The 23694-nt window shown below is 53.9% G+C and overlaps 9 protein-coding genes across 9 annotated transcripts; 3 read left to right on the forward strand and 6 right to left on the reverse strand.

Moving 5' to 3' along the window:
• Positions 1 to 81: 81 nt before the first annotated feature.
• PHYSODRAFT_508492 (hypothetical protein) lies at positions 82 to 1790 on the forward strand (the record flags this gene model as incomplete). The annotated part of the gene is made up of 4 exons (XM_009531530.1): positions 82 to 220; positions 287 to 384; positions 451 to 528; positions 609 to 1790. The coding sequence occupies 4 exons, from the start codon at positions 82 to 84 to the stop codon at positions 1788 to 1790; spliced, it is 1497 nt and encodes a 498-aa protein (XP_009529825.1).
• Positions 1791 to 2319: 529 nt separating this feature from the next.
• On the forward strand, positions 2320 to 2706 carry PHYSODRAFT_508403 (hypothetical protein; the record flags this gene model as incomplete). Its single annotated transcript, XM_009531531.1, has 1 exon — positions 2320 to 2706. A coding segment is annotated over one exon (387 nt), but the record flags the coding sequence as incomplete, so codon positions are not given.
• Positions 2707 to 4618: 1912 nt separating this feature from the next.
• PHYSODRAFT_302440 (hypothetical protein) lies at positions 4619 to 8023 on the reverse strand (the record flags this gene model as incomplete). The annotated part of the gene is made up of 1 exon (XM_009531532.1): positions 4619 to 8023. The coding sequence occupies one exon, from the start codon at positions 8021 to 8023 to the stop codon at positions 4619 to 4621; it is 3405 nt and encodes a 1134-aa protein (XP_009529827.1).
• A 200-nt stretch (positions 8024 to 8223) lies between these two features.
• On the forward strand, positions 8224 to 11498 carry PHYSODRAFT_560615 (hypothetical protein; the record flags this gene model as incomplete). The annotated part of the gene is made up of 1 exon (XM_009531533.1): positions 8224 to 11498. Exon 1 carries the CDS (start codon positions 8235 to 8237, stop codon positions 11496 to 11498), a length of 3264 nt encoding a protein of 1087 aa, XP_009529828.1. The 5' UTR covers positions 8224 to 8234.
• A 621-nt stretch (positions 11499 to 12119) lies between these two features.
• Positions 12120 to 12449, reverse strand: PHYSODRAFT_505149 (hypothetical protein; the record flags this gene model as incomplete). Its single annotated transcript, XM_009531534.1, has 1 exon — positions 12120 to 12449. One exon carries the CDS (start codon positions 12447 to 12449, stop codon positions 12120 to 12122), a length of 330 nt encoding a protein of 109 aa, XP_009529829.1.
• A 562-nt stretch (positions 12450 to 13011) lies between these two features.
• PHYSODRAFT_560618 (tryptophan synthase) lies at positions 13012 to 14072 on the reverse strand (the record flags this gene model as incomplete). The annotated part of the gene is made up of 4 exons (XM_009531535.1): positions 14043 to 14072; positions 13603 to 13961; positions 13291 to 13527; positions 13012 to 13205 (listed from the first exon to the last, which is right to left on the reverse strand). Exons 1-4 carry the CDS (start codon positions 14048 to 14050, stop codon positions 13012 to 13014), a joined length of 798 nt encoding a protein of 265 aa, XP_009529830.1. The 5' UTR covers positions 14051 to 14072.
• A 271-nt stretch (positions 14073 to 14343) lies between these two features.
• PHYSODRAFT_508027 (hypothetical protein) lies at positions 14344 to 15313 on the reverse strand (the record flags this gene model as incomplete). Its single annotated transcript, XM_009531536.1, has 2 exons — positions 14344 to 14831; positions 14905 to 15313. The coding sequence occupies 2 exons, from the start codon at positions 15311 to 15313 to the stop codon at positions 14344 to 14346; spliced, it is 897 nt and encodes a 298-aa protein (XP_009529831.1).
• Positions 15314 to 15468: 155 nt separating this feature from the next.
• Positions 15469 to 16759, reverse strand: PHYSODRAFT_286434 (putative endo-1,3-beta-glucanase). Its single transcript, XM_009531537.1, has one exon. It carries the CDS (start codon positions 16723 to 16725, stop codon positions 15517 to 15519), a length of 1209 nt encoding a protein of 402 aa, XP_009529832.1. The 5' UTR covers positions 16726 to 16759; the 3' UTR covers positions 15469 to 15516.
• A 600-nt stretch (positions 16760 to 17359) lies between these two features.
• PHYSODRAFT_505814 (hypothetical protein) lies at positions 17360 to 23605 on the reverse strand (the record flags this gene model as incomplete). Its single annotated transcript, XM_009531538.1, has 4 exons — positions 17360 to 18733; positions 18833 to 20331; positions 20419 to 23209; positions 23321 to 23605. 4 exons carry the CDS (start codon positions 23603 to 23605, stop codon positions 17360 to 17362), a joined length of 5949 nt encoding a protein of 1982 aa, XP_009529833.1.
• Positions 23606 to 23694: the final 89 nt, after the last annotated feature.

Here is a 23694-nt window from a genome sequence, read left to right on the forward strand (position 1 = left end):
CTACCCGCCCGTGATTGGCTGAAACCCTTGATGAGTGTGCTCCCATAACGGTCGCGATCCGCTCATTTGACATCTGGAGCGATGCCGAGCAAGGAGGCGTGGAAGAAGGCGGACATCGCCACTGCAGCGGGCGACGTCTCCGCGAAGCTGCCAAAGGGCAAGCGGCGCTATGTGACGGCCTTCCTGTGCCTGTGCGTCTCCACGATCTGCTACGCCGACCGTACGTGCGTCTTATGTGTGTGAGTCGTGCTGCACTTGCAAAGTTTGACTCTGATTTGATGCGCAGGAACCAACATGGGAATTGCACTGCCTGCATTCGTCACCAACAAAAAGGAGCAGGGAGAAGTGCTCTCCGCCTTCTTCTACGGCTACATGTGCACCCAAGTACGGCAGCACGAAAGGTTGAAACAACAAAACCCAGCTTCTAAAGAGATTCTGCTGTTGCTGTAGATTCCGGGAGGGTACTTTGCGACCAGGTTTGGTGCCAAGGTCGTGCTGCTGACCGGAGTTGTTGTCTGGACGCTGTTTGTACGTGGCGACACAGATCGGTGGTCTATGGGAGGGGATACAGTTCTGATGACATCGTTTCTTTTGCGTCAATATTGCAGGACGTATCTACGGTGGTCGTGGCCAAATGCCTCACGTGCCTATTCTTTACGAGAGCGGGTATGGGGCTCGGAGAGGGTATCCTATTTCCCTGTATGCACCAAATTGCCGGCGCGTGGTACCCGGTGCAGGAGCGGAGTCGTCTCGTGTCGCTGGTGGCAAGTGGTTCGGACTTGGGCACGATCTCTGCGCTGCTCATTTCGCCTGCCATCATGGCGGCGAGCGGGTGGCAGCGTATATTCCTTGTGTTTGGTGCGCTGAGCTTCATTTGGGTCGTGGTATACTCGATCATGGGAGTGAGTCGACCCGAGGAGGACCCGAAGATCACTACAGAAGAACGCAGTTTCATAATTCGCAGCCGCACTGTGGACCCCGACACGCACAGGCGCCAGAGCTCGCGCGCTGAGTTAGACACACACGCTATGAACTGGCGTGTTCTGCTGACTTCGCGTCCTGCGTGGGCCATCTACGTGGCACACATGTGCTACAACTACAGTTGGTACATTCTGTTGGGCTGGATCCCGCAGTACTTCAACCAAGTACTGGACCTTGATTTGGCCAAGAAGGGTGGGTTCGCTGCTGCGCTGCCCTATATGTGTGGCTACACCGGCACGCTGTTGTTTGGGCGGCTGGGAGATCTGTTGGTCACTCGCGGGTACCGTGAGTTGCACGTCCGTCAGGCCATGAACGCGTTTTCATTCCTCGGATGCGCATTCTTCCTTTTTTCGCTGCGTCTGGCGAAGTCGGCGCCGATGGCGGTGGCCTTGCTGTGCATGACACTGTTTACCAGTCGCGCTGCCATGGCTGGCTACTGGGTCAACATGATCGATGTGGCACCGAACCACGCTGCACATGTCATGGGAGTCTCCAACACCTTCGGAACCATTCCGGGCATTATCGGTAATGTGGTCACTGGAGCTATCCTTCAAGCTACGGGGTCGTGGGACCTCGTGTTTGCCATCGCTGCACTGGTCCTCGTCTTTGGTGCGGCTTTCTTCCACTGCTCCGCCTCGGACAAGTCCATCTACGCTCGACCCAGCAGCAACAGCAATGGAGAAGGTTACAGCAGTGCCAGCACTACGTCGAGCAGCTTTCCTGGAAGCCCCAACTACGGTTTGTCTCTGTCGTCTTCGATTCCTGAGCTGCGCGATGAAGAGGAGAGCCTGCTTGAAAACCAAATGTGAGTATGTACATGTTCACTTGTAGCAATGATGCTGGGCGGATGCATACAGGTGTGAAACAGGAGACTTTGGCATTTAATGATCATTTTGGCGCATCCTGTACCTACCTAACGCTATCTTCTGAAGCTGGTGATGAGAAATCTCTTCACTTGGGCAATTATTTTGCATTTCGACAAACAGATCGGTGGCAGCTACCCAGTATTTGCGCTGTTGCTCTGCGTAGATTCGTTGGATGTAGCTCTCAGCATCAGGAAAGACGCGGTAAGCGCTGGCATCCAGCATAGTGGCGAATATTGGAGGGACAAGCTGTAGTTCTCCATGCTGGGTTCGCTTTACTTCAATCCATCTATTTGTACCCAATTTCGAACCATGTTCGCATGACAGGTTGCTTGGGAAGCAACCTACGCAGAAGCAAGCAAAAGCATGCAGGAAGCGCAGCAGGTAAGCGACGATTGCGCGGGATAGCAACCCACAGAGGTATCGTCAACAACCAAGACTAACAGAAAAGATGTTTTGTAATTAGAAAGAAGACGTGGCGCGGAAAGTGTGGTTTCACCTGGTAGATGAAGCTACTGGCGGCGCGTTCTTGCATCACAAGGTGTCATCTGGGTCATCTGGTGGTGTCTGCGATATCGACGACCTCCGCAAGAAGATTCGCAGTAACTATCGGCGCGAAGAACCGGATATTCTGGCTCACATTGTGGTCAACCAATTGGATGTCTATGCCAACAGGAAAGCATTCGACGATGAGAAAGCGCAGCCTTTGGATCCGAGGCCATCGTTGAGTAGTCTCGATGCGCAAGACACGCAAATCGTGGTAGTGCCGACGCAGCATCTTGTTCCTCGCACTGTAGCACCAGCGGCCGAACTGATGGAAATTCCAAGCACCATTGGCCTCACTGACAGAATGGACCATTAGCGCTGTGCACGAGATTCCATTGATCTGGCAGTTTATGAGCTGCTTGGGTGGGTGTACCAACAACGGAAAGATGTTTTGGCGATTGGAAGACAAGCAGGTCGCGTCGATACTTGTTGATGGATGGTTTCGAAAGTCTACGGATGGCAACATCAATGTTCGCACGAACAAGAAGAGCATCCTCATGGGATCACCGGGTATCGGCAAGTTGACGCTGCTGTGTGTGATGGCCTTTTATCTCGTGTTCAAGTACAAGAAGAATGTGCTAGTGTATCGACGATTGGCCAAGCTTGAACAGGAAAACTGTCTTTTCTACCTGGGCTACGAAGATGGCAAGGTCGTGCAGTTTGCTGTGCAGAGATGCAAAGCGCCGAATGCGATCAACATATATGAAGAGCTCATCCGCCAACAGGGCGTATCGAACGTATGGCTGTTGTTGGATGGATTTCGTTACCAAGATATTCCGGAAGGTGTGCGGACGTTCAAGATGCTGACAACGTCGCAGCAAGTGAATTTGAAGTCTCAAGAACGAGTTGATGCGTACTGCTGCCTGTTGCCTTGTTGGTCAAAGAAGGATTTGTGGTCAACTTTGCCACTAAGGATATGGAAGAACGGTTCTACTACTCTGGCGGAAGCGTGCGTGAATTTACACTTGCTACATCGGAGGACGTACGCAGTGCAATTGATGATGCGATCAGTGGTGTGGATGATATCTCAAACGTACTCTCGAACAACTCCGGTGTATTGACGGGATCGCAAGTTGATCGATTGCGCCATACATTCGTGAAAGATGCTGATGACACAAATCATTTTATCGCCAGGCGAAATTGGAATATGCCGTTCTTACACTCTCTATCCGGCTGCGATCGGACGCGCTGTTTCGAATCTATGCATGGGCTCGAAGCACCGGACATGAATCACTTGAATACGATCCACTGACGTATAGGAAACCAGATGAACCTCGTGGTTATGAATTCAAGCCCGTGCTCCTCAAAAACGGTACTGCTGTTCAACGGGGAACCTAAAGTGAGTATAAGCCTTATTTGGAAGAATGGCGGGACAATGACGAGCTCGCGTATTGGTTTCCTGCGTGCGATAATTTCCCCAATATTGACAGCATTGTGAAGCTTGAGTCAGGCGGCGTGGCGTACCTTCAAGTGACTGTCGCAGAACAGCATGCCACCTGCAGTACTCAACTGAAAGAGATGCATGCGATATTCGGTCTCGCGAATTCGGCCAAGCCACCAATCTACATACCGATTTGTCCCGACCGAAAGTCATGCCAAGAGTTTGTTCTCACCTCGCGCACTGAAACTTTATTATTGACGTGTCAAGTGTTTGTGGGCTACTTTGAGGAGTATCAGCTCATCTGCGGCAGATGGCCCGAAGAACAACTTTTCGGTGAAACCAGTCCCTCCCGAGCACACATACAACACAACGTACGGCGTCGATGTGCTAACCGAACTCTTTGTTCTCGACTTGATAAAACGATCCCCCCAAAGTGCGTCCGATTCGAAGATGAAAATTCCCGAATTCGCAGTTCGTTTAGAACTGTCGTTACATGCAAGTTTTTGTCAGATACCGGTACAAATCAATTTGGAGTGACCTCGTGTTTGCCATCGCTGCACTGGTCCTCGTCTTTGGTGCGGCTTTCTTCCACTGCTCCGCCTCGGACAAGTCCATCTACGCTCGACCCAGCAGCAACAGCAATGGAGAAGGTTACAGCAGTGCCAGCACTACGTCGAGCAGCTTTCCTGGAAGCCCCAACTACGGTTTGTCTCTGTCGTCTTCGATTCCTGAGCTGCGCGATGAAGAGGAGAGCCTGCTTGAAAACCAAATGTGAGTATGTACATGTTCACTTGTAGCAATGATGCTGGGCGGATGCATACAGGTGTGAAACAGGAGACTTTGGCATTTAATGATCATTTTGGCGCATCCTGTACCTACCTAACGCTATCTTCTGAAGCTGGTGATGAGAAATCTCTTCACTTGGGCAATTATTTTGCATTTCGACAAACAGATCGGTGGCCGCTACCCAGTTCTCACGCTGTTCCTCTGCGTAGATTCGTTGGATGTAGCTCTCAGCATCAGGAAAGACGCGATAGGCGCTGGCATCCTGCATAGTGGCGAATATTGGAGCGACAAGCTGATGTTCTCCTGCATGGTTGCACATCTGCATGACTCGATTAAACACGGCAATGCTGGGCGGAATACCAAACATTGCCTGCATATCGGGAAGCATCCGAACAGCGCGACGCCATTCGCCGACTTTCTCCAACGAGTCCAATAACTGAGTGACGACAAAAACTGGCGGAAGTTGGCCCGTCGCGGTGTGCCACTTGTGAAGCAGTGTCGGGACCTCGACCACGCGATCCTTGTCCTCCAAAGATGTGCATGCCACAAGATACGCTGAAAAGCTTGAGTCGCTCACGAGATCACTTTTCAGCTCAACAGATTTCTTGTCCCGCTTGCGGTTGATAAGGGTGTCAAAAATGGTAATGACACCCTCGAAGTCCTCATTCACACTACACGCAGCTATCGCATGCTCATACGTCGTCATGTCAGGCTTCAATCGGTTCTGCTTCATTTCCTCCAGAAGCTCAATAATGCTTGCACGAGCCCAAGCAGCGTTTTCACGCTGTTCATAATCGTAGTAGTGCGGTGACTCCACTGCGAAATCTTCACTAGTCTGGGCGAAAGCTTCATCGCTACTGTGAAGCTCGTCGCTCAGTTGTTCATCACCATCCTCGTCATAATCTACGACATCATCGTCTTCCTCCCAGTTGTTTCTGTTCTTCCTCCACCACGCAGCCCGCTCCCCAGCTCTAACGAAAGCTTCTAATGCTGTGTTGTAAGAAATGATGTCGGCGGTCACGGCACGCTTACGGCGGATCACATCCAGTACTTCAAGCGCACGTCCAGGAAGTGCCGCCTCGGAACATGCCAACAGGATGCGGTTATAGATACTTACAGAGGCCCTACCAAGCTTTTCTTCCATCTCATTTGCGATATCCCAGGCACTAGATACATTTCCAACGCGAGCATATGCGAACACCAATGGCTCGTACGTTTCGATCGTCGGAGTAAATGCGCCTGATGTCTCAATTGCACGGAAGAGCTCCAGCGCGCCATCAGGGTTCTTTGAATTTGCACACAATTGCATGGCTCCACTGAGTACCTTCAGAGTAGGCTTATAACCATCGGCAGCCATGATGTGATCCAAAAAGTTTAAGCCCACCTCAAATTGCTGTTGGCTTGCGCAGGTCGCGAACATCAGCCCCAATGTCGTATCATCCGGTTGAATCCCACGTTTCTTCATCAAGTCAAATAAAGCGAAAGCTGCATCCACCTCCCCGAGGTGGTGATAATAAGCGAACGCATTGTTAAACACGCCGACATCAAGTGAGCTGAGCGGTGCGTCACGGCAGGTATTGGTGATAAACTCCGCCATCCACGCCAACATTTCCAACTCTTGTCCGTCGATCACTTCTTCATCCCGGTCCTCGCCGCCTAGCAGGCCGTCATCGACATCGGTATTGCTGTTTTCTGGACTCTCCAAGAACGTAGAAAATAACCGGAAGAGCGAATAGTATGTCGCGGCCCCTGAATCGACTTTCTGGTCTTCAGTGCACCATTCAAAGAACGAGAGACCTTCCATAACAATTTTGACCCGAGCGCGTGCATCCCTCCCACTACTCTTTAAATTTGCGGTGTGTGCCTTGAGTACCGTGTTCATAGTCACTTGATCGGGTAGTAAATCACTTTCGATCATCTCGTTCAAAATTGAATCTATTTGACGAGCATCACCACGGACCGCACAGGCATTCAAAAGCGCATTGTAGCTCCACGTCGTCGGTGTGCACTCCGGAGAAGACACGGCGTACTTCTTCATTTTTGTAAGCACAGACACCGCTTCACTCAGGTTCCCCTGTCTCCCACAAGCACCTAAAACGGCATTGAAATCTGCTGCACTTGCGTTCTTGGCGTGAATGATCTCGTCCAGTACACGTAGTTTGCCATCCAATTTTAGAGAAAGCCTTTCAATCGCTCGATCCGAGCTGGTGGGCAACTGCATGCGCTCCAACGAGCGCTCTACACTCTCTTTCTGGCTTCGGTTCAGAAGGAATGCTTCCTGGTCTGATCGCGCCATCCGAGACCAATCCTGTTCGTCCAGTGTCCACACGACTGCATTCGATATCGCGTCACGCTTTGCAACCAGCTGCTCCAGCGATGCAGTGTCTTGCATATCGCTGTCCCCAGTAGCACTTTGTTGGCTCCTTTTCGCGAAGGCCAAGGCGTACTCCACCAAGTTCCATTCGCCACGCTGGCGGCAACTATCAACCACCGCATTCACAACTTGCCGCCGCACAGGCAATTCTATGGAGTCTTCAAGGGGAAATGCTCTCTCAACATCACGTAGAAATTGCACAGCTCCGTCCACGTCACCTTCACACAGTAGGTAGTACACCATTGTCCTTGTCGTTACAGTATTCGGGACAAGACCGAATTCATCCTGCGCACGCTTAACCAGATCCAGCATCACCGTCGACCGTCCACAATCACGAGAGTACACACGCAGCATTGCATTGACCGCCAGAATCGTCGGTGCCACTCCATCACGCATCATCTCCTCAAAATACTGGTTCGCGAGCTTCACTAATCCTTGCTTCCTCGCACAACAATTGATTAAGAACCCGTAGATCCTTGCATCAGGCTTCCTTCCACACTTTCGCATCTTCTCCATTACATGTCTCGCACTGCGTAGATGGCGTGCGCGACTGCACGCAGCCATCGCCACCTGAAAGCTCGTTTGGTCCGCACAGCCCTGGGCAACCATAGCGTCAAGCAGGGCCAGAATCCGAGTCAAGTTGGCGTTCATCAGCGTCTTTTGTTGCTTGCAGTAGTGCCGCAGCATCAGGTTGTACGTGTACGGCCACAGCACCGCCTTGTCCGGGTGCCGGCGGAGCAGCGTCTCCACGATGGCCCAAGCGCGGTTGAGGTCGCTGGTTTCCAGTGCCTCCAGCACTCGACGGTTGTAGAACCTCCTGCCCCTGTCTGACGGTAAGGACGCCTCCACATCCTTCACAGCCGCGCGTAGTCGCCACGACGGCTTGGACGCCTCCGATAGTCGCTCCAACGCCGTCTGAGGACCTGCTGACCGGTCGTTCGAAGCCAATACAGCGAATTGGCGCGCACGGAGACCTGCAATAGGTAGCACGGTGTCTTGTGTAGCAGCCGAAGCTGCTCGGCCGAGCGGAGCGGTCTGTATCCGACGGAGAAGCGCGCGCTGGAACGCCGCCACCTGCGCCCCAGCGACCATTTTGCACCGTTGAGAGCGGATGAGGTTGTCTGCGCCGCTATTGGTGCAAAGTCCGTTTAACATCACTTCCTCACTTTCTTCCAATCACATACGAAGTGGCATTTATCCACCCTGAATGATGGTCTTTTCCATTGATTTCTACCAATCTCATAGCTTGACTAGCATTTACCGCCTTTCCGTACAATTTGAATCGAGCTCTTCCAGCAGAGAGATGCTGCGGCGACGGCCTGCTGGAGGCGGCGGCGGCGCCAAGTTCAAGCCGTTCGTGCTGCCCGTCAAGGCAAAGCCCACGCGCACTCAGCCGCAGGATGAAGACAACGACGCGTACGAAGACGCGGACGCCGCCAGCAACCGCCAGGCGCTGCGCAGCGGCGGGTCGCTGTCCGTCAAGCGCCTGCCCTTCCTGTCCTTCCTGGTGATGGAGCCCGAGCGTCGCGCTCAGCACGTGCGGCGCCAGTTCAAGTCTCCGTGTGGAGAGGGAGGCCGCACCCAGGAGAGCAACCGCCTGCTGCAGACCAAGACGCTGGGCATGCGGCGGCGCTGGGGCTCAGCGCTGAAGCCCATGGTGCGCCACGACCTGCCGCCTGTTGAAGTGGACGTCGAGGAGGTCGAGACGCTCGTGGAACCGGAGCCTCCAGCAGTAGAAGAGGCTCCTGTTGCTGCTGCGCCAGCGGCCGAAGCGCCGCCGCCTCTCGTGCTGTGGCAGAGCGAAACTGACCCAGAGATCAAGGTGGTGGTGCCAGAAATCGTCGGCAAGTTCCTGCGTCCTCACCAACGTGAGGGCGTGCAGTTCATGTTCGACTGTGTGTGCCAAGTCAGGGGCTTCGACGGTCAAGGATGCATCCTTGCTGATGACATGGGTCTGGGCAAGACCTTGCAGAGTATCACGCTCATGTACACGTTGTTGATGACGGGCATGGACATGCAGCCAACTGTGAAGCGAGCTATTGTGGTGTGCCCGACGTCACTGGTGAAGAATTGGGACGATGAGATTATCAAGTGGTTGCACGGACGTGTCAAGACTGTGGCGTTGTATGAGGCGAAGCGTGAGACTGTGATCAAAGGCATTAACCAGTTTATCGAAGGAAGCAAGAGACCGAGACCAGGATTCTCGGCACAGGTACTGATCATCTCGTACGAGACGTTCAGAATGCATGCGCAGAAATTCGCGGATACTCCAGAATGTTGTGAGCTGCTGATTTGTGACGAAGCGCATCGACTCAAGAATGCCAACTCCCAGATTAACAAGGCGTTATCGTCGCTGGCGTGCCGAAAACGAGTGCTGCTCTCTGGTACACCGATGCAGAACGATTTGGAAGAGTTTTTCGCAATGGTGGACTTTACCAATCCCAATATTTTGGGCACACCAAGTGAGTTTCGAAAGAATTACCTGGGGCCAATCTTGGTTGGCCGAGAACCGGATTCTACAGATCGTGAACGAGGTGTGGCACAGTCGTGCTCGGCTATGCTCTGTGAAATTGTGAACCAGTTCATTCTTCGCCGTGGTAACATACTGAACGCCAAGCACCTCCCGCCAAAGCTGATGCAAGTGATTTGCTGTCCGCTGTCTCCTCTGCAGGAGCAACTCTACATGCACTTCCTTTCATCGAGTGCGTGCCGTGATATGATGAAACGTCAGAGCGCAAATGTTCTGTCGTCTATCACAGCGCTAAAGAAACTTTGCAATCATCCGCTGCTGATTTTCGACGAAATGGGTAAAACCAATACCAAGCTTCCAGGATTCAGCAATTGTGCACAATATTTCTCAGCAGCAAAGGAATCCCGAGATACTGGGGGTGATAACGGTCTGCATCGACGAGGAGGCTTCGGTGGTCGCACTTGCTATCCAGAATGGTCGGGTAAGATGCTTCTGCTCGACCGCTTAATGTTTGCGATGAGGAAGACAACAACAGACCGGATCGTGATTGTTTCGAACTACACACAGACGCTGGATGTGGTATCAACGCTATGCCAGGAACGCCATTTGCCTTTCGTTCGTCTGGATGGAACCACCTCGGCAAAGAAACGGAAGAAGCTTGTTGATACCTTCAATGATCCCACCACGAATTCATTTGCGTTTTTACTGTCGAGTAAAGCTGGCGGGTGTGGCTTAAACCTAATTGGTGCGAACCGATTGGTACTGTTTGATCCGGATTGGAATCCTGCGACGGACAAGCAAGCTGCAGCTCGTGTGTGGCGAGAAGGGCAGAAGAAGATGTGCTACGTGTATCGTTTTCTGGCGACTGGTACACTCGAAGAGAAGATATTTCAACGGCAGCTTTCAAAGGAGGGCCTACAAAACATCGTCGACGATAAAGAGGAAGTGAATTCGCTGTCGTCAAAGGACTTGAAGCGGCTGTTTGTATTCCGCAAGGATACGTTGTCTGACACACACGACCAGCTGAAATGTGATCGCTGCCAATGGAGAGGCGACGGCGATGCTGGTGGTGATGCCGCCTCAGTAATTACAATTGATGACGATGACGAAAATGGGAAGGAATCTGGAAATGAAACTTCGCCTGATCGTAGCACAAGTGACGAAGATAATGACAAGGACGCTGACAAGTGTTATCACCCGCAGATTGGCATGCCCCCAGAAGAGGATTTGAACAGCTGGGGTCACCACCGTGCCTACGCCTCTGTCGACGATGAAGTCATGCAAGCCGCACTTCAGCAAGTTCAGAATGATCTAGTGAGTTTCGCGTTTAGCTGTCGTATCGATTGGGAACTACTCCAGGAGCACCAGGCTGAAAACGAAGAAAAAGAGAATCAGCGTGATGAAGAGCGCAAGCGCAAGCGTTTGGAGATCATTGCCGCAAACAAGCAGCGCGCTGAAAAGGAGAACAACTCGAAGCGTTCAAAGTCGAAGGCGTCGAAAGCCACGGATGGGTCTGATGAGTCAGAGGTCGTATATTCAAGCAGCAGCGAAGAAGAGCACGACGAAGTTCTTGGCGAAAGTGAGTCGGAGAGTGGGGGTGAAGGTGCACGACTTTCCGCTCCCCGACAAAGATCTTTATCCGATGAAGTCGACATATCGTGCACTCCAAAACCGCCACTTCGACGCCCCCCACCAGCAAAGAATTCGTTGGAAGTGTCGTCGCATCCTGCTCAGGAGGAAGCACCTCAAGAGTCTGCCGCAGACCCTTCTAAGTTGAAGAGGAGAGTTTCGTTTGCCTCGCAAGTCGAAAGCTTCCCACTGAAGAAGCGGAGATTCAGTTCAGACTTTTCAGACTCGGATGAAGAGGACGCCTTCGTGGATGATGTCCTTAGCGATCAACGCTCATCTCGTAAAGAAAAAGTCGTGGATTCGGACGATGAACACAAAGAAAGCGAGGTACCTTCGGTGTGGAGCTGTTCACGTTGCACATTGATCAATCCAAGATCCAATGCAAGCTGCTCCAGCTGTGGGCTTCGTTATCGTAAAACGCGCCCACAAATCATCGACTTGGGCGACGATGAAGATGAGGACTGGTAGGAATAAGGTAATAGATTGCGTTCGTTTTGTCTTCTTTCTTGAGGCTAACTTTTTGCAGGTGCCCTATCGAATGGAAGAAGTCGTAGTGACTGCGATTTACCGTTAACATCTCGCTAATGCTCAACTTGCTGGGGGGCTCTTCCTCGACCGAGGAAACGCTTTTGCGACCGTCGTGGCCTCCTCTCGCCGTAGCGATGCCCAGAGATCATCCGTCTTCTCCGATATTTTGCCTTTCGCTGGTTGCTCGTTTTGTGCTGCTTTTGTGTCCTTCCGTGTTTTCCTTGGCTTGCGCCTTGGCTTCGTAGTGGCATGATAAACCTTTTGGAGGTTCATTTCGTCTGCTTGAAGGGCACGCCAAGCGCTGTCTGCCTCATCACCCAGGTCTATACTGGCAGAGCTCGTGCTGTTGTCACCTTCATCGATCGTGCACTGCTGGAAATTCGGAGCCAAGCTCTTTGCCTCCTTCTCTTCTTGTATACGTCGTCGCAGCCTCTCCAGCAACGGGCCTACTGAAGGGTTACTGGGCTCTAAGCGCTTCATAGCGGTCGCGTCCTCCATTGCAGACTAGAGTATCGTTAGCCGTCAGGGTACTACCGGTCATGAGTAGCAGCACGTGCATCATTATCTTACCTTCCAGTGGCTCATGCGCTCTCGCACCAGCGCTCGGCGATAAAACGCCTTCACACAGCATGGATCCCTACCGATCACAGCGCTGCAGTCCTGCTCAGCTGCCGCTAGCGTGAAGGCGCTGCCGTCGCCTTCGGGCATCTGGATCCACGCCCATGCGCGGTTGAGTCTCACCGCCGTGTTGAGTCGCACAGCTGCCTCCTCGGCAGCCCCTAAGCTTGCCAAGCCATCAAGCACCGAGGTGTAGACTTGAACCGCTTCGGCAAAGCGTTGCTGCTGGAACAGCGCATTGCCCTCGCTCTTCTTGGCCTCCAGCGCGTCCATCGCCGTCTTCCCGCACGTATCCAAAGTAACCGCCAAGGGTCAAGTTGAAGCGAGCCGCGCCGTTTCGCGTCGCTTGCTTTCATTCGCTGAAAAAGGGAGAATGTGCGCATGTCGATTGGCAGATTCTGAGACTAATGCGCCATTTTGGCGAATCACCCAGTACTGACACCCTGACACGCTTGGTCACTATCGCACACATTTTGACCCGATCCTTAGTCTAATGGCACAGACACACCGGGCTTCGAAGTATGCTACGATTTGTATACTACTATCCTAAATACGAACGGATTGCTTGGCCCCGATTTTGCTGTCGGCGGGACTCGAACCCACGCTGGCGAGAGACCTGAGAGGCGACCCGCTTGACCCGGTCGAGCCACAGGCAACGAGTTTACTCACAGATTTCAGGGCATAGAGGATCAAGCTGCAGCAGCATCATCAAGACCGGAGAAGGAAGACACACCAGCGAAGCCAAATACAAAGCGCTATTTAGTAGTATATTGTGTGGGGGTTGTGCGCTCACGACGGAGAGTTGAAAGACGACAGTTCTAGGTACGAGGCCAGCCTACGGGTTCACGATGCTCTTGCAGAACGCCTCCACGTTGGCGGCGCGGCTCGCCGTGTCGGGCGCGTCCTCAATGATCTTGACAATCTTGGAGCCGATCACGACGCCGTCCGCGAGCGCGCTCGCCAGCACGAAGTGCTGGCGGGTAGACAGACCGAAACCCAGCGCAAGCGGGTGCTTCACATTCGCGCGGACTGCAACAAATAGGTGACAACAGAAGCATAAAACGTCAGCAGCGCTGCGAAGGACAAGCTTCAAGAACAGAAGCTAGCAACTTACTCGTAGCCATGAACGCGTCAAGGTTGGGCGGCAGGTCGGTGCGAGCTCCCGTGACGCCCGTGAGACTCACGCAGTAGACGAAGCCGTGCGCCACCGAGTCAATGAGCTTCATGCGGTCCTCCGTTGTGGTAGGCGACACCAGCGGAATGTAAGCGAGGCCGTGCTTGGCGGCGTCGTCGCTGAGCGGCTTGGCCTCCTCAGGCGGCAAGTCCACGATGATGAATCCATCCACTCCGGCTGCAGACAGCAATAACCTAGTTAGTCCGCGTCTCCATTTCATCCACCAGCAGCAGCAGCGCACAGCGCACTCACCTTTCTGAGCGTCGGGGCAGATCTTGTCCTCTCCGTACTGCAGAATGTTGTTGTAGTAGCCCATGAGCACTACGGGCGTGGTCAGGCCCTTGGCGCGCGCCTCGCTCACGGTGGCGAGCACGTCAGTCAACGTGATGCCCTGGTCCACACCCACCTGGTGGGCGCGCTGGATGGTCGGTCCATCAGCCTGAGGGTCGGAGTACGGGATGCCCACTTCGATGATGTTGGCGCCGCCGCGCTGCAGGCCCAGCAGGATTTCCACCGTGTCGGCCTTGGTCTTGAAGCCGCAGGGCACGAAGGTGATGAAGGCCGCCGTGTTGTTGGCCTTGCGCTCGGCGATAACCTCTGCGATCGTGGGTCTGCAGCAAAATAATGGCGTGCAATGCCAAACGGGTTAATGCTTCATCGTAATGATAAAGCGGTAGAAGAAGAGCTCGGACCTGCTCATGGTGCTGCGGTGTGGTGTGCTGGCTGCGTGGAGAGTCTGCGTATGTCGGTGCCGAGAGCTCAAGTTGGTTTTACCCGTTGAGCGGCGCCTATTGGTTGATCTCAATTTCAGCCAAACACCGCGCGAGAATGTGCGCATAATCTTGATTTTGCCAACGAGACGACTTTCACCCAATCCAATTCGAGAGTAAAGATGCTGTGCTGCTTGGGCAACGTCAACGGCAACTACAACATCGCTTCAAGGCAACAAATTGCATTGAGTTGATAATTGTGTCTGAGCGACTGCATTTTATTTTAGGCAACGCGCGGGCGCTTCTTCAGCAAGCCGTTCTTCTTGGGCTGGATGTGGCTGCGGATGCCGCACGTGGAGCAGATGGGTCGGAACTCGCAAAACAGCGACAGGCACACGGGGCACACGTACGCCGTGGAGATGACCTCTCGGTGGCAGAAGCACATTGCGCGGAAGTCCACCGAGTCCTGTGACGGAAGCTTCAGCAGCTTGCGCATGGACGGGTCTGGCAGGTAGATCGAGATGAGATACTGCAGCAGGCCGCTGTGGTCGTTGGGCTTGTAGTAGATGCCGCCCGTAAGATACGCTGCTTGCTGCATGAACGACGAGTGCTCGTTTGCAAGGATGCAGGCGTCGACCGCAACGCTCTTCTTCTGGGCCGAGAAGATGCCGTTCATGATGGCGATGTAGTGCTCCGACACGTCCGGAGACTTCTGGACGACCAAGATCCGCGGTCGCAGATCCGGCTCCTCGTTGATGGCGCGGTTGATGACTGTGCATCCAAGTCACACAATGATGTCAATACACATTCAACAGCAAAAACGATAAGGAGCGCTACAACTTACAGCAAAGAGCACGCGACAGTGACGCGGCAATGGCCGTTCGGTTGGGCTTGGCCGGGTCGAGCGGAGCGTCGCTCAGCTGCTGCAGCCGCTGCATGACGCCAGCGTTCACCCTGGCAGCCTGTTCGGCGCTCCCAGTCGTGTCGTCCTGCTCTGGGTCTGGGTACAGCATCGCGCTCTTGCCAGCATGGGCTGCGATGATCACGATGCGGTTGCTGCGGTGCAGCAGCAGGTACGAGTTCACGAACACGAGCGTGCTGGAGATGAGCTGCTGCAGCCCCGCGCGGTCCGCCGCGCTGCCGCCCTGCGCGAACCAGTGCACCGGATTGGTGTCGATCACCAGCACCAGCAGCCCTTCGTTTGCGGTGTCGCTGCTGGCAGCCCCGTCGGCCTGCGCGTTGGTGCTGGCCATGGTCGATCGCGAATGTGGATTGACCTAAATTGCTGTCGTACTTTAACGGGAAAGCAAGAGAGGACGGATGTCATGAAATCTCAAGCCATAACTTGCGCAGGTTTGCTCCGGAAGTTGTTTTGTCACCCCTCCCAATAAGACCATGGAAAAACTATAACAGCTCACTTTGTGCATTAGTTACCGCGGAAGCTATACGAACATGCTTACAGGCTCCAGAGCATGGTGGAGACGACACCCAGGCAGGCGGCGAGGCTGGCGGCCATGAGCTGCGACGATCCGCTGTCAGCGGTCGTGGCGCTAGACGTCGTGTCGGTGTTCGACGACGACGTGGTGGCGTCCGAGGTGCCCGTGGTTCCAGTGGTACCAGTGGTACCAGAGCTGGTCGTGGTGGACGTGCCGCTGCCGCCGGGGGAGACGGTGCCCACAGCCTCGCTGGACGAACCGGAGCTGGTGGTGGTGGAGCTGCCCGAGGAGGTCGAGTAGTCGCCCGTCTTGGTGAACTTGAGGTCGGCGTAGGCCGACTTCATGGTTCCCGTCTCGTCGAAGATGCCGAAGTGCGACTCGACCGTGGTGGCGTCGTCCGCCTGCTTCTCCTTGTAGGGCGTGTCGAAGCCCGCGAAGTAGTAGTACTTCCACTTCTTGGCCTCCGCCAGCTCGTAAAAGTCGTTCAGGTAGATGGCAGCGTTCTCCTCCGAAGCCACGGAGCCGTTGGTGGCCGTGCCGCCCGTGGGCCAGCCCGTCTCACTGATAATAACCTCCATGTCGCCGGCCAGCTTGAGCAGCGGCTGGATGCGCTTGTTGAACTGGGCGGCGCCCTTGTTGGCCGGGGTCTTCTCCCAGAAGGGGAACTGGTTGATGGTCACGATGTCGCCAGCCTTGAGCATGTCCGGGTACTGCACGAACGTGTCGACGATGTCCGTGATGCTGACCGGGACGCTGATGTCGTTGTCCGCCATGACCTTCCTGAAGTCGGTCACGTACTCGATGGCCTGCTCGGCCGTGATGTCCTCACGGTAGACGGCCTCGCTGCCGACGTTGATTCCCACGACGTTGCTGTCGATGAGGCCGGCGCTGATGAGCTCCTTGAAGGCCTTCACCTCGTTGTCGTAGACCTTGGAGTCCTCGGACACCCAGACGCCGAGCCACACGGTGAGCGACAGCTTCTTGGCGGCCGTGAGCACGCCCGAGACGTCGCAGTCCGACAGACTGTACGTGCGCACGTTGGACGTGATGGTGCTCAGGACCTTGAGGTCGGACGCGATGGTGTCCGCGGACTTGCACTTGCTCGGGTCCCAGTCGGGGCCCTGGCGCAGGTCGTAGTTGATGCCGTAGAGCTTCTGGTCCAGCGCGGCGGTCGAGGATGCCAGCACGGCCACGGCGGCGGCGGCGGAGAGCGAGAGCACACGGACCATCTTGGACTTGTAGAGGGGGGGTACCTCTTGCTAGACGCACAATCGGTGAATGAGGCAGCATCGAACGGCAGTAGAGAGTCAGCCTGATTCTTATGTTTCGTACATACTATTGCAGACGGTTTGCGGGAAGATTTCCGCCAATGAGCGCCACCTGAGTTACTGGGGCGTCGTCCTCTTGAAACTGGGCGATGGGTTGAAGTGCGTCGGATGTCCTGCTCGAAGGACGCGATGGCGACGCTGGAGCGGCTTGTGCATGTGCTCGTGCGTGCTTTAAAGCTGCTCGGATGCAGTCGATGCAATGTGGAGCGTGGATTAAAATGCGTTAGCGCTGTTTGCAGGTCGGAACTTTCGCTATGATCGATCTCCCGCGGTAATGGCGATCGGGCGTGCACGTCGCGGACAGCGCAAAGCTTTTACTGTTTGAACGCGCGCGACTCGACGAGAATCCACGGCGCCTCTGGTACAGTAGCAGAGAGCGCCTTGGTCATGCCGTCGAGGCGCGGGGGAAATGAGTGGTCGCGCCCAGCGCGGCGTGCATGACATGCTGGTTGGGGAGGATCACCTCACGCCTTGCATCACGATCACTCGAGATGCGTTCGGGTGCGACTGGCGACTCGACTGGAGAGGTCGACCCTTACTCGGAGACCTGCGTCGAGTCGGCGCCGTCGTTGCCGGAGTTTCGCGAGTCTGCACCGCGCCGCCTAGCGAACGAGTTGAAGATCTGCTCCAGACTTGTCTGGGACAGGCTGTACTCCTTGATGCCCAGCCTGTTCTTGGCGTCTTCCACCAGCTCAAACATGCGTGACAATGCAGTGGCTACTTGTGGCGCTGCATCGTCCTCCTCCTCCTCCGCTTTCATGCCGGAGACCTTGTAGCGGCAGAAGTCGGCTTGTCGCTCCAGCAGCGTGACACCACTGAATCGTGCTCGAAGAAACTCATCAAGGTGCTGCACGCAGTCCTCCAGCAACCACCAACTAGCAAATGAAGCTACATCAATGGAGGCGTTGCCTTGACCAAGCTGGGTGAACAACGCTGGAGCAGCAACGTCAGCACGCTTTGCATTGCCGAGAACCGCGCAGGCCCCTGCAAGTTGAGCAGCAGTGATCTGAGCTCCAGTTTCCTCCGCACCAGCATTTTGAAGATGGTCACACACAAGGTGCGTTAAATCTGAGATCGCGTACGAAGGGGGCCCCTCCAGTTTGCATTCGAGCATGAACCCGTCGCCGAAGCGCGTCTTCAAGTGCGGGATGCTGCCAAAGCAGCGCAGACGGCCGTCCACCATGATACCGGCCTTGCTGCATAGAGCCTCGCACTCCTCCATTGAATGGGTTGTTAGCATGACCGTCGACCGTCGCGATTGCACGGACGCCTCCAAGATCACGTCCCACAACAGACGCCGCGAGAACGGATCAACGCCAGTGGACGGTTCGTCCAGTACCAGCACACTCGGCTCGCCTATCATTGCAATGGCAAGGGATAGCTTGCGTTTGTTCCCGCCGCTCAAGCTCCCTGCTAGTTTGTTGGCGAATGCTTGGATCTTGAGTTTGTTCATCAAGCGATCCACCTCCTTCTCGAGTCTTTCACGATGGTAGCCTTTAAACCGGCCGAAGAGCTCCAAATGCTCGCGAACAGTTAGCAAGTCGATTAATGCGTCAAACTGCGGACAATAGCCGATCGACTCGCGCGCTTGTCTTCGCTCCTTGCGGATATCAAAGCCGTTCAGCGTGGCAGTACCGGACGTTGGCAGTAAGTCGCCCGTGAGGACCTTCATCGTTGTCGTCTTCCCGGCTCCATTCACACCCAGAAATCCAAAGCACTCGCCTTGCTGAAGCCCGAACGAGAGCATTTTCACAGCACGTTTGCCGTTCGGATAGACTTTTTCAAGCTCGAAGACTTGCACCACTTCCGAGCTGGCATTCAACGAGTGATAGCTTTCATGAACCCGCTGAGCTTCAGAGACTACATCTTCGTCTGCTTGGTCAGCATCGACAACTTTACCGCCCAATGGCTTTTGAATGTGCAGTCTAGCGCTGTTGCAAGGCACGCGCGTGTACACGCGCCGCGCTGAGTTGAGTTTATCCAGGAACCGAGCAATCCGCCAACGCACTGTTCCAGCTTGGACTACGTCGATCCCAATCGTTAGAAGTATAAACACTGGACACTCGACGAGCAGGTACCAAATATCCGTGCCAGCGATGTCTGCGTCAAACGCACTTCGTGTCTGACTCGTGAGCCCATAAGTCGCTAGTAGATCAGCCAGCAAAATGTTGAGCAGGCCATTTCCAAACGCGAATAACGGTGAGCAGCGCCAGATGTAGACGAGCACTGCATTGGCTGCTCGTGTTGACTCTAAAGAATTCATGGTGAAACTCAACAGCAACAAGAGAAGACCCAAGAAGAAGTTGATCATGACCGTGTAGAGCAGACACTCGGTGGGCTTCTCCATCACATGAGATAGCAGGTATGTCGCTGGAGCGATAGCAGCGCCAAATAATACAAAAAGCATGACCGTGGCAGCTGGAACGTCTTGTGTGCATGAATCGCAAGACTCGGCGCCCCCCAAAGACGCAGTAACACCGTAGGATCCTAGAAGCAGAATGGCTGCTGTCATGGGCACGAGATACACGGCCACATCGAAAACAAAGTTTGCCAACCAGTACGCGAAGAACGACATTCCGGACAGAAGTTGTTGGTATTTGGCGTTCTGCTCCAGGTGCTTCTCTTTGACGATGTAGGGCATCATCGAGGCTGGGATGAAGGTGAAGGCAATCACAATGAACACCACAGCTGGAAAGCTCAGATACGAGCTGAAGATCGACCGTGTCTTGAAGGAAAGCGGCAGTGGGTGCGAAGATACGCGAACTGTCACGTTTGGATTCGCTTGTCCAGTTTTGGTGAGCAGGAAGCGGTTGATAGCAGTATCAATCATCTGTTTGTACGTCGGCGCAGCGTGCGCTGATGATCCGTTAGCCATAACATTGTAGCTCAACGTGTTGGTAGTTTCTGACGCATACAAAAGAAACCCTCCGAATTGCCCCTTCACCGGAGATTGAGTAGGTGGAGCTGAATAGTCCGCACCAGACGTATAGCCGTATCCTCTTTCAAAGACCAACTCTGCAAACCGAAGGTTATAACCACTCGTGTCGTTCGGCTCGATTGAGGGTGAATCGTAAGAAACTCCAAAAACTGTAGGTGTCGCGACTCCATCATACACTGTTGTATCAATTGCGAGTTCGTACGCAGTACCGTCCGGAAAGTAAGATGGATCAACCAACTCGGAGCACCAGCCGGTGCCTGCACCACTACCGACATCGAAATTGCCAGGGCAGCTGAATGGGACTGGGGTTTGCTGTCCAAGCGGGTACTGCACAGTCGAAGACAGTTCTAGTTTCGGGTCGTTCACAAGAACCGAGCTAAATTTTAGAGCCGAGAGTCCGACAAAGATGGCGGCAACGGGAAGGACGGTGCTGAAAAACAACATGTTGAAGTCGCGTTTTCCGTACTGCAGTCGCTTGCGAAGCAGTGCATTCATCTGGTTGGTAAAAGTGTTAATGGCACGCAAGGATGACGCCTGCGTGGGGGCAGATTCAGACCTGTCTGGCTCCGCTGCGACTTTAATTTTGCTGTTTGGGGGCTGCACTTCAACCGCTGTTTCCCAGGTCTCAGAAATAGGCGGTTTATCAGATACCAAACTCGTCGTGACCTTCTCGTCGTGGAATCCTGGTATTTCAGTACTACCGCGTTCGGCAACCTTGAGAAAAATCTCCTCGAGTGTCGTGACAGAGATGGCGAAGGAGAGAATGCCCAGCTCGGCTTGACGAGACTCCAGCTCGCGAAATAATGCCGGGAATCCAGGTGAGGCCTCAAACGGTAGCTGAAAAGTGAGCTCCGTTCCGACATCCGACGCGACATTTGCTTGAGGCGCGTGCTGATGAACCAGCAAAGTTGCAGACCGAGAATCTTTAGCATCACTCTGTCGGACGAAACTGAGACGATAGCCCACACCAAAGCGATTTTTCAAGAACAGCGATGACCCAACGCATTGCAGCCTCCCCTCCGCCATGATAGCGATCCGGTCGCCCAAAATGTCTGCTTCGTCCATGAAATGAGTCGTTAAAATGACTACGCGGCTTGCGCGGTTGCGCTGGATGAGCTCCCACGTACTGCGTCGGCTATACGGATCCATACCCGCTGTTGGTTCATCCAGAAAGACCACCGTGCTGTTGCCCAGGAATGCAATTGCCAATGATAATTTACGTTGCATTCCACCTGAAAGAGCGTGGGATTGCACATTGATCTTGTCGACCAAACCGACCTCGTTGATTTTCTTGATAACTTCAGCTGTAAGCTCACTTGCATGTGTGAATCCTTTCAGACGGCCGTAAAATATTAGATGCTCTTTCACCGTCAAATCCGGATAGAGAACACTGTGCTGAGGGCAATAACCAAGCGACTGGCGGATTTTCCTCATATCTTTCACGACAGAATAGCCTCTGACCCAAGCATTCCCGCTACTTGGTCGAGTCATCCCTGTAAGCATGGACATTACGGTGGTTTTCCCTGCTCCATTGTGTCCTAACAAGCACGTGATTTGACCCTCATAAAGCTTCAAATCGAGTCCATGAACCGCAATTTTTTTCCCGCCGGGCACTGAGAATTCCTTCCGCAAGCCTGCAATGACCACGGCACGACCACTATTCTCTTGTTGCTTCAAGTCTTGTCGAATAGGCTCTACCGTATCGTTCTCCACGTCAAGCTCCTCGTTCGTTTGTGCCTCTGCGGAGACAAGTTGAGAGGCTTGAGGACACCAATACGCTTTTGTCAGAAAGAAATACCACTTCTCCGCTACACCAAATTCTTGCGGGACAACCTTCTCGAAATACTTGCCGAGTAGAACGTATAGCACGGTATCGAGAATCTGCATCCAAACGGCATTTCCAAACCGGAAGTTGCTTACTTCGTCGTCAGCATTATCTCCCGTCACGCCAATTCCGTAGGACTCCAGCTTTGCGATCACTCCGATGCCTTGGGACAACGAAATTGGTGGGAGGAGTGCCGCGCACGTTCGACCGACCTCGCTGGTGTCGTCATTGAAACTGTAGGAAATAAAAAACATCATGAAGAAGAGCCCCATGCCTGCTAGTGACCCTGCGCGGGCTCTTGAGAACAAACTGCTGATCATAAAGCCGTAGCTGAAGCTACTCGTAGCGAAAGTGAAGAAAAACACGAACAGCAATTTCGTATCCGAGTTGGGAAACAACAGTCCATGAGCACCGAAAGTCTGCAGAACCGCGCCCAATAGTAAAATGGGTAAGTAAGCAAGTACCCAGCCGCCAAAGAGCTCGCTATCCCGTGCACCAAGGATTCGCATGAGCTCTCGGGATCTTGTTTCTTTCTCCATTAGGAAAGACACGATGACACGCGATACCAGGTACAAGTAGGACAGCACGAAGCCTATAGGGAACACCAAGGCGACCTTCTCGAAGAACGGAGCATAGCGAAACGCTTGTGTCGGACTTCCGTATACGGCCGCACCGTGGAAAGGTTGAGGTGCCATACGCAGTGGCACTAGCAGCGCTTCTCTGCCTAGTGGTGGAATTGTATCCACGGACGCATTCGGCAGGCTCACGGAGACCAGACTGGTAATCAGGTCCTTCAACGAGTTGAGCAAAGCAAAGGCAGTACCAATAATGATGTCGTTCTCCACTTGTTTCAGCAATCGACGATCATTATCTGCATCCGCTGGCATAACAGCCTGAGGGACTTGGCAAGTTCCATTCGTTGTTTCAGACTGAGCGTCCCAGGTTGGCATGCAGTTGAGAAAGCGTGCCACTACAGTCTGCAAGGTCATGAAGCCTCGAGTCGCATAAGCCATGTTGTCATCCGCTGGTGCAAATTTCGTAATGGTGTTGGGTCTTGGCTTCTTGGTCTTCGGCACAGCCGCAAGACTCCCAGTCGAATTAAACCGTAAGGAATACGCAATTGAGTGAGCCTCCAACGCTCCAAATGCTGCAGTATTCTCAGGAAACTCTTCAAAGGTAATGGCAGCATAGATCTTCGGGTGCTGCAGATCGAGACCGTATTCCCGACTGGAAACGTACTCCTCCAACGCCGTCTCATTATCGAAAAACACGTGGGAGTCTTTGAAGCTCGGGATAGTCAAGAGTGATATCCCTTTAACGACCGGAGCAAGTGCAACACGCGGATACCAAGTTTCCAGCGCCGCGGCGAAGTACTCTCGTGTATACGGCGTGTCAGGCGTGATTGCAATCTTGTACGGCACGACTCTGCCCTGACAAGCGTTGGGAACGTGATAAGCGGTCCGCTCAGCTCCAGTATAACCAAATAGCAGAAACTTTAGAGCACAATCCATAAGTGCATCTTCGCCCAGTTCATCGAGTTTGTGCCCTTCCATCAATGCCTGAAGGGATAAACTCAGCAGCAATCCCGCCATAGTCGTTTCCGAGAAGTAGAACCTGGGGATCTTCAGGCTATTGCTCAAGACTCCCAATAGTGCGCTCGCGGACAGTGTCCCGTTCGAAGAGCTGTTGCCCCAACTGCCCCCTGAAGAGTCTTCTGGTACAACAATGCCCACACTACTCAAACCTTCATTCAATGCCGAGTTGAAGTCCGTCGCCGCGTACAGATTCCACGTCGAGCCGTACCCCGGAGCTGACGCGTTGACATCGCTGGTAGCCCATCCCGCCGGGACATCCAAGTCGGTCTCGAACTTCTTCAGAGCCACGAACAGCAGGATGCAGAGCAGCGGGTTGAGCACTTCACTCCACGTCGCGAACGGATGGCGCCTCTTGACCGTCCAGTTCTTCACCACCAGCGCTCGCAGCACGGGCCACGAGCGTCGCTCACTCTCCATCTTCATTCCGCCGAGCGCAGTTCAGCGCGAGAAGCTCGATTAAAGCTGAAATGAGATGCAAAGCAGCACGAGAAAGCCATTGAAACGGAATGGAA

The sequence above is a fragment of the Phytophthora sojae genome, assembly GCF_000149755.1.
Source record: "Phytophthora sojae unplaced genomic scaffold PHYSOscaffold_5, whole genome shotgun sequence".
In the NCBI taxonomy this organism is placed as follows: domain Eukaryota; phylum Oomycota; class Peronosporomycetes; order Peronosporales; family Peronosporaceae; genus Phytophthora; species Phytophthora sojae.